Source organism: Rhineura floridana, chromosome 2 (assembly GCF_030035675.1).
Source record: "Rhineura floridana isolate rRhiFlo1 chromosome 2, rRhiFlo1.hap2, whole genome shotgun sequence".
NCBI classification, from domain to species: Eukaryota; Metazoa; Chordata; class Lepidosauria; order Squamata; family Rhineuridae; genus Rhineura; species Rhineura floridana.
This window is the reverse complement of record NC_084481.1, coordinates 203,461,055-203,470,688: the sequence shown is the minus strand read 5'-3', so window position 1 is coordinate 203,470,688 and position 9,634 is coordinate 203,461,055. Positions and strand designations below refer to the sequence as shown.

The 9,634-nt window shown below is 41.1% G+C and overlaps 1 protein-coding gene across 2 annotated transcripts in view; it reads right to left on the bottom strand.

Moving 5' to 3' along the window:
* Positions 1-511: 511 nt before the first annotated feature.
* Positions 512-9,634, bottom strand: part of ZC3H14 (zinc finger CCCH-type containing 14) — a 31,069-nt gene continuing 21,946 nt past the window's right edge. For both annotated transcript variants that reach the window (XM_061611910.1, XM_061611911.1), the window contains exons 10-17: positions 8,785-8,859; positions 7,593-7,752; positions 6,313-6,536; positions 5,616-5,736; positions 3,360-3,496; positions 1,975-2,069; positions 1,363-1,469; positions 512-1,091 (exon numbers count right to left, since the gene is read on the bottom strand). In XM_061611910.1, coding sequence (XP_061467894.1) covers positions 1,085-1,091; positions 1,363-1,469; positions 1,975-2,069; positions 3,360-3,496; positions 5,616-5,736; positions 6,313-6,536; positions 7,593-7,752; positions 8,785-8,859 — 926 coding nt within the window. In that variant the 3' untranslated portion in view covers positions 512-1,084. The remainder of the gene's footprint in view (positions 1,092-1,362; positions 1,470-1,974; positions 2,070-3,359; positions 3,497-5,615; positions 5,737-6,312; positions 6,537-7,592; positions 7,753-8,784; positions 8,860-9,634) is intronic.

Below are 9,634 nucleotides of genomic sequence, written 5' to 3'. Positions count from 1 at the left end.
GTCTTAACCAGAGTTTATAGCCAAACTGCAAATTCTGGGTTTCAAATGCTAGTCACAGCTAGCTTTAACACCAGGCCTGACTGACTTAGCCATTTAATCAATTTAAATAAACTGGGAGATGGAAATTCAGTTTAGGGTGGGAATGGCCTGTGGGGATGGGGTGCTTGACTGCTGATCTCTTACCTGCAATTATGCATCTGCACCAGCCTGATTTCAATTCAAAATGGTACCATTTTATTTATTGTATTTATATCTTGCTTTTCTTCCAGTAAAGCATACAGATGCCTCCCAGCTACTCTCTCATTCAGGCACTAACCAGACCCACACCCATCATAATCGCATACTTTAGATGTCAGTAAATTGGTAACATTTCCATACATTTAAGAGCTTGATTATTGTTTTCTATAAAATAAATAACTAAGGTAAAAAATCTAGAACAGAGACTTTTAACATGGGATTCAGGGAATCTGTGAATCGGGTGCAAATAAAATCAATTTCCAATGCAATAAAATCAATTTCCAATGCAATAAAATAAATTGCATTTATTTATTTATGGACTCCACATTTTCATCAGATTCTCAAAAGGGGTCCATGACCCACAATAGGTTAAGAACCACTGCTCTATAAGCTGAGGGGGCCCATACTAAAGATGGTGTTTTCTCAAAAGCACACGAGTCATGTTATATTACTTAAGAGCAATTTCCTCAAAGAAATAACTTCTTTGTAATAAGTAATAAATTCTTCCAGTCTTGGAATGGATGGTCCACAACTGTAAAACTGTGAGCAAAAGAAAAAAGACACCATCCCAACATAAGCAGGATAAAATTCATGCCTTGACATTTTTATTAATGTTAAAGCAAACTCCTCTTCCCTACAGACATTTTTACAGTAAAAAATATGTAAAACCAGGTATTAAATATACAAGTTTTGAAAATTTCACATTTCAAGTATGCAATTAACATCATTTTATGAAACAATATAGATTCAAGGTCTGGCATCTGCATTAACATTTGCAGCACTTTCTTCCATCAGTGAGCATCTTTCCATCATAATACAATGGTGAACGTTTAATGGGTTGTATGATTCATTCGCTGAAAAATATATATATACATATACAGAAAATTAGAAACTGTCTCTCTGTAAAGATAATATAATAGTTATTGTCGTGCCCTAAAAATCCCCAACCCCCAGTACTTCAAAATTAGGTACAGTAAAACTATGAAAAATGAGTTTTTAAAATGCAATAAAGAACCTTTCTTATGGAAGCTTCTTGCACTTTTTGCCAAATAGCTTAATTCCTGATTGTGCATTTTCATGTTTGTTCAACATGTGCATTTTAAAAGGTTAAGAGAAATCAATTACCTAGTTTGGGTTCGAGTCCATTTTAAGGCATGACGTGGTGGTACAGAAACAGCAGGATGATAGAACGTACAGTCTACTCTGGTACATTGGGTGTTAAACCTACAATGCTAAGAAGATAAAGGGGTTCAGAAAAGGCTATTGCAAGAGAGTTCAGTTTTGCCTCTTTAGTTTAATCCATATACTGCAGTATATACTATTTGGGTATTACTCTTTGAAGTATGAAATGCCTTTAATAGGATCTTTCTCTTTTTCTCCCTCCATCCCTTTCTGTCCTATCTCTGCTCATCTGTCTTGAGCAAGTCACACTTGTATCTTCCCTTTGCATGCACCACTCCTCTCTTGTACCACCACCCCTTATTTCTCTCTTCATCTCCTCCTCCTCCCCCCAGGTTGATGCATAAATTATGTTGTTTTTGTATGCACGTGCACAAGTCTTCAAGCACAGTATAAGGTACTCTTGAAGGCTGGAAATATTAATAGCAATTGTTTAACAAGGCTGGACAAATATCTCAAATTTCCTAGGACCGGAATGAAGCTTCAAGGTCACATGTCGAAGCTTCAGCCCAACTTTTCAATGTTCCCCTGCAGAAGAAATCAAAATATGACTCTTACTTTGGGATGGTAGAAAGGGCATTCCATTTTCTTACAGGCAGGGAAAAATCGGCAAAGTTGGCTGGTAGAAGATGGTGGCGGTACTGGAGGTGGAGCTGCAAAACCAGTTAACGGAGGAGGTTAAATAACCATCAATACCAGACACAAAAGTAAATGCTTTTACATGTAATTACCACAAATGTCTATGTAATTTCAATTTCTAAAGTTCAACTGCAGGAAAACTTATCCAAAGACAAATGAGACAGCAACCTTGCTGATGCTAAGACGGTCTGGATCTGGTCAGTATCTGGACGAGAGACTGTGTGGGAACATTATATCCACCGCTGCAAATTCCATAATGTTAAGATAGACCAGATATAAATGTAATAAAGAAATAACTGTTCAAAACCAAAATTAAATTTGCTCCAGAAAGACACAGCACTAATCAAAACATATAACCACTTCTCCATCTGTGGTCAAAATGCAGCTTTCTGTCAAATTTCAGGGCATGTGAAATGGGAAAGTATGGTTCAATATTTTGTGCCACAAGGTAGTTTCTAAGTTGAAAAGAAGAGGGACAAGAAAAACCCGAGAGAATGGAAATCGTGGGTCCTCCTTGGAGGACACAGAAGTGGCTAGTTGTAACAGTCATTGGAAACAGGACAATGAGCAAAGGGAGGAAGGGGAAGGTGTCCATCACCACAACCTGCTGTCAGTCCTTGGGATAGAACTGGGTCTGCCTCCTCAGCTTATGTTAGAAGACAACTGGGCAATGACTTCCTTGAACAAACGACTGTCAGACTAGTAGCCTGTACTGTTGCAACCCAGACATTACAAAGTACAAGGAATGCATATAATGTATTGCAATGTTCACAACTAACCAACAATTGCAGCATGATTCTACCTCATACATTTGTCACTGTTTCGCATTCTTGGTTGAATGGTTGGCTTGGCACATTTTGTTTTATACTTCTGGAGGGAGGGGGGAGAATTGTTGAAGAGCATTGCAAACTTGTGTTGTGGTTTTGCATAGCAAGTTTGCTGTCGTACATTTGCTTTGCTGTTAGCTAATGGCAACAGCATTACACAATGTTAGCTTGGTGTACTGCTGTACTGTTTGCATTTTCAACAATTATTTCAGCCATTTAGGAGTGATAGGTTGTTGTGTGTGTCAAGACCAGTATCAGTGACTGCCCCATCAATACCAATGCTGAGATGAGAAGAGGCAGGAGGAATACAAGAAGAGCCCTGCTCAATCAAATCAAAGGTCTACCTAGTTCCACATTCTCTTTTCCACAGTAGCCAATCAGATGCCCACCAGCATATTCAGTGGTGGATTCTGCTGTTACTAGCACATTCCTCCTAGCAAGCCCACATCAAAATCTGGAGCAGTAAGAAATCTTTACCTGGTTTAGGAGGTGGCAATGGGGCCCGCCGACTGGCGTGAGTGTAAGGGCAGTCTGGCTTGGTGCACTTAGCATCATATTTACAATTTGGATGGATGAACAAGCACTTGTCAGCAAATTTGCAATTGGGAAAGACTCTGAAATGTGAAAGGAAAACTAACATTATTCCTGGTGAGTAAACTTGCTAGAATTGCACTCATTTTCAAAATAATTTACACATCTATCCTAATCACTGGTATTAAATACAGTTCTACAATCAAGACATTTGTGCTCTCAGGCTAGAATTTTAAAGGAAAACCTCAGTTCTGATCTTTTAAAAAAAACCTCTGGCTTCAAATGCTTTCCATATTCAAATAATAAATGGAGAGAAGTCTGCAAGCCAACTAGAGAGAGTTCCAAGCAACGAAAGTGAGCAGTGGCCATGCCAAAATAATGATTTCTTTGCCAGACTGATATGGCTTAATTTTTTTCAGTGTAATCCCCAAACTCCAAAATGGGCACAAAAAGAGTCAATATAGCTTTTAATGATGTCGCTGGGCACACAAATTCAATATGCAACTGCTCAGGAAAAATCAAGTTAGTTCAGATCTCTGGATAGTTGATCTGATCTTTCCAGATTAAGAACCAGACTGTTGGGGAAGGGGTATTGTGTCATTGTCTATGAGATGCGCCAGTCACTGCCACATCAAACTTCATACTATGCTTTGTGGATTTTTTAGATCACAAGTGAATTAAATGCTATGAAGAACTGAATAGTGTTGACGAAAAAATGGTAGAGGAAACTGTAGCACAGACAATATATGAAGTAGCAATGTCTCCCAAAACACTAAAACTTGCTCTTCAGCTTTTTTTCGAAACACTGCAGATATAAACCATACAGTATTAAGAGTATTAATTGTATTTCCTCTCTTGTTGATGATTAAAGACTGCAGTGGATATTTCCCACACCTATTTTCTTCACACTGTTTAGAATTACAGTTGCCACTGGCTATGTACCACTGACAACTGTATTTACTGGACCTGTTACACCCCTGTTGCTCCCTTTTCTCCCTCCCTCCACTTTAGATTGTAAGTTTCTTGGGCAGTGACTTTTACTGGTGACACTACAGAAAACACAGTTATTATTGTTATATCCAGGGGTCCAAGAAGCCCTGCCTAAGCTACAGACATTTGGCTGGGGATAGATGTCTGCAAATATTGTAGCATATATTTAGGCTTGATTTTGGTTTAAACGAGAACTAAGGGGGTTAAACCAAAGAAATCTATTGTGTTAATGCAATATTGGACCTTCCAGCCAAAAATAATCTGCCACTGATTGCTCATCATGAAGCGAGAGATCTCTCCTCTCCCCCAAATTCTTCTGCAATGCAGAGCTTAAGAGTGGGAGAACCTCTCAAGTGTCAAGAGTCTGGCATAGCTCGGTGCTTCTTCCCATGACTAACAAAATGAGAATCAACTATTCAAGTTAGTAAAAGCTGCAGAATAAGAGAAATCCTGCAAACATGCTCAATTTGCATAACATGCACTGGTTACAGAATCCAGCTTTTCTTGGAATTTGATGGCCTAAGATTAAGGATTGGGAACCTGTGGTCCTCCAGATGTCATTAGATCACATCTCCCATCATCCCTGACCATTGGCCAGGCTGGCTAGGGCCATAGGGTTCCCTATCCCTAGCCTAGGTGGGATACCCAAAGCCCTGCCTATGCTAAAGCAGTTTGGGCAGGGTTACACTATGATGATGGGGCTGCCTCCATAGCTGGGAGGATGCAGAGCTGGGGACCCATGAGCAGGCCCACTTCCTTTGCTAATGTCTTCTCCAGCAGCTTTTGTGCAATGACAGCTTAAGTAGATCCCAACCGGATCAGACCAAAAGTCCATCTAGTTTAGCATCCTGTGTTCCAGAGTGGCCAGGCAGCTGCTTTTCTGAAGCCCACAAGCCTGGCACAAAGGCAACAGCCATTCTCATTTGCTCCTTCCTTCACCTGGTCTTTAGAAATGTACCATCTTGAACCTGGAGCTTCCACTTAGCTACTATGGCTAATAGCCAATGACAGACCTATACTCCTCCATGCATCTGTCTTTTGCCATTTAATCTAGTGACCACTGCCACAACCTGTGACAGGGAAATTCCATTCCAGTGTAGCAGAAGCTTTTCCTCATCACCAATGCAGAAGGCAGGGCTGGCTAATTACTGTGCACACCGGGTCTGATGACCAGGAGGGCCAAGTGCATCAAGAGGCATTTGTACCACTAACTTGCATGGCAGTGTGGGATGATGGAAGGCACATTCATCTCCATTTTTGCAGGCTGGCCAGTACTTGCAACGCTCAGGTACTTTCTCTGCTTTGTGTGGGACGCCCACCTCCTCCATTTCTACTGTAGAGAGAAAACAATGAGGCATCTTTACGGTCCAAGTAGAACTCCGTGTCTGGCTGTTCAAATTTAAGACAGTTTGCATCATAAGGATTATTTACACACATCAAAACCCATGCAGAATTGAGAATGCACTGATATCTATGGGCTTTCCTGTTTCTCAAAGAGGGAAACTATGGTTAGGAAGAGCTGTAATAACCCACATAATGGTTGCATTTTGCATAGTTGTAAAGAGGGCCACCTTTATCACAATTTCTTTACCTTCCAAACGCCATCAAAACTAATCTTCATAGAAGGTTGGTCTAAAACTTTTTGGCACCTGAACCAGACATGCAAACTGGTGCCTCCTCTTAATAAAAATGCTGTTTGCTAATTATGCTGAGTTCAAAGCTGTGTTCTTCCCAATTCTGAGAGGTCTGTTTGAAAACAACAATAACCACCTTTCATGGGAATTTGGCCTGCAGTTCAGTCACTGCATTCCTGCCTCAGTTTGAGTGGCCCAAATAAAGCAATGCAAATAAAGATGTTTTGCAATCAAGCTAACAAAAGGAGCTGATCCACTGAAGATGAGAGTGTTACCATCAGTGCTTTCCAGCTGTCTGGATATAATGTGCATCTGTTGTGAACGAAGGCTTCTTAATCCCTTGCTGGCTGTTGCTTTGGGGGGAACTGGCCGTACCCCTTCCATAAGACTCATTTCTTCCTCCTCTTGATCAGACAAGTATCCTGGAGGGCTGGGGACTCCGTCCAAGGTCACTATGAATTTGGGACTAGCAGGCTTCTCTGGCTGCACAAGCAGCTCTCTATGAGAGAAGGAAACAGAAGAAATGTCAAATCTGCTGAAAGAGATAGAAGATTAAATGCATAGTAATTGATGCTAGCAATACAGTACAGTCACACACATTTCATGAGAATCTATGAAACTTTTTCACTTAAACAAAAATGGACTTTTCAAAAGATATGTTCTTATCTCTAAACCACATACTTTTTTCTGAGATAAAATGGAAGGGATGCTCCCCTCTCACTTTTAGATTGTGTAAAGAGAGAACGTAAGGAGAGTCCTGCTGTATTTGCATCCTCTTTCTCACAGCAGCCAACCAGAGTCCAATGGGAAGATGTAAAAACAATAGCCCTCTCCCACCTGTTGTCCCTTAGAAACTGGTATTCAAAGGCATGCTGCCTCTGATCATGCAGACAGCACACAGCTATCATGACAGGTAGGCACTGACAGCCTTTTTCTCCCATGAGAAAATTCCTGTTTAAAGCCATCTAAACTGGTGGCCCATCACTGTACCTTGTAGGAACAAGAAACCTATTTATTGTGCTCCCACATGAGTCACTGTTCTGGATGGGCCTTCTGATTAGAAAAGCAGTGACTCAAATAGAATCAGCCTCCTCTGGGACAGGAAGTCCTTCTGTGTTCCTGCACTGGGAATGACTGGAAATAATTTGATTGCACCCAATGCAGAGACATGGCACAATCACCTGCCCTCAACTGCTTGTGTGGGTCACTCTTTTGGGTTCAATTAATTGATTTCTTGCAACATACTAACAGTTTATTGGACTAAAGTAATGCTGTGGCTTAATAAGCTGTTTGAGGGCAGATTTTTTAAAAAGTCAGTGAGAGCAACTGGTACAATTCCCCATGACTCTCTCTTCTATAAAAGGAACAATGGCATCTTCAAAGCTAAGATACCCAGTTCACCCAACCCCTATGCTTCTCTTTGATGCAACTGAAGACCAAAACACTCTACATCCAGTTGTGCCCAACCTCACAACAGTGGCAGCTAGATTCTGTAAAGTTAGCCTGAGCTTCTTTAGCCTTTCACAGATTTTCAAGGAACCTTTGACATTTTTACCTTGTCTGTATGAGGCATCCTGAAAGTGCCTGAAAGGCCTCTGTGGCCCTCTTCCCGACTTCCAGGTTCTGGGGTGCCATTATCTCCTCAGACAGCTTGGGCTTCTTCAGGATAAATGATCTCGTGTCCGTGTGGACCACTGATTCCACGTCATAGTAATCTAAGCCAGAGAAAGTGGCAGAAGTGTTCAAATCATGCAGATGCAACCCAAACATAAGGACAAGTGTGAAGCTCTTTAATGAGGATAAACACAAGTCACATAGTTCGCCCACGTGAGTGTCAAACTAGCAAACTATCCCCTGCAGCACGGTATCAGTAGCCCCTGAGGACCGATTGCACTACAACGGCCACCTGTGCAAGTCATACACTCTGATCTCTCTTTTGGCCCAGCAGCCCTTTAAAGGCTACAAGAATGACAGCAAGGAACCATGCACACAACTGCAGTAGCGCTGCACGGTATTAAACAAGGCAAAGTACTATGGTGGCACTGTGCGAAAGCACAAGCAGAATAGGTGAGCACAGCAACGGATGGGTGTGCAATCCCCAGACAGCTGTTTGCATGACTTCATTAAAAGCTTTCCTTAACTACACACCACATTGCTCAGAAAGCTATCATAAAACTTGTTGCTTGAACCAAGATGGCTTTTACAATGTAGGCAGAGTTGGTGCCTTTGGCATAATCCATCAGGAATTTCCCCCTTTGCAAGTCCCATTAAAATTAATGGTGCCAGCCCAAGAACTCGTCTGCTTGATTCCGCTTATTTAGATAGGACTTGCCCAGGAGAGGTTCCCAGTGGGCTAGAGGGCTTTCAGGGCAAAAAATTGAATGCATCTGTGCTTCAGACCCCTCAGTCAAATGAGGATCTTTAAAACTACTCCATGGTTTGCTACAACCTGAAATAAAAGTAATTTTAGCTTCTTTCTTCAACACAAAATTAACACATCAACATCAGACATAGTAACAGGATTGGTTTTGGCTTGATACTGCAATAGCAGGTGACAAATATGTTGTAACAAACATCATATTTCATATTTTTCCATTAGCAAAATACAGAAGGTACCTAAGTTTGTTAAAATAAGATTTGGACGTTAACCTAGTAAAAGTGAAAAACCACTGTTTTAAACCTAAAATATACAGATCTCTGACCATCAATTGGAAAACCTGTTTTCTCCTTAAACAATCACAGCTAACCTTGGGTCTTTTGTAATGTTTCTTCGATGGCTGGTTCAATCTGGAGACGGGAAAAGAGCTGCCTTTGCTGGGTTCCTAAAATAAATAAGGAACAAAAAAGCCTTTTACTGCCTGTTCAATTCAAGTTAAAAGACAGATGTGCAGTCACTTCCATTAACTCTGTTCTTAAGAAGTGCTTTTCTTTCCACAAGGCATGTGATTCATTTACATTTAGCTTATTCTGAGGATGTGTGCAATGCTTAGGAGATTTCTACCTCTGCCTCTATGGACCTATTTGGACAATACTTACTCCTGGATTCTACCTAGTGGAAGATGGAATGCATCTCCCTACTCCCTAATTGCTGTAGCTGGTTTTTATATCTTAAGAATCAAGATGATCTTAGATGGCTTTTAAAAGGGATTAGTCAAATGTAAGGTGGATAGATAGGTCCACTAATGGCCAATGGGATGGCTACGCCATGTTAGCTAATCAGAAATTGGAACCTTCCCGTTCAGAGGCAATGAGTGCCGTTGCATTTCGGTTGCCAGGTGGTGGTGGCTCTATGCACTGCTGGTAGGCTTCCCAGAAGCAGCAAGCTGGCCACTGTGAGAAACAAGATCCTGGACTAGATGGGCCTTTGGTCCAATTTGGGAGGGTGTTTCTTATATTCTTAGCTTCCCATATGGAAATCAACAAGTATAACCCCTTGACACCATGACTATAATCCTCCATACATGGGTCGTGTGTGTGTGATACAGTGTTACCATATTTAAAAAGTGCAGTGTTTTCACCCCTCATTGTAGTGATGAACTGGAGGAGGAATACACAAGAATCTGATTCCTACGCAACAGTTTACACCAGAAAAGGCTC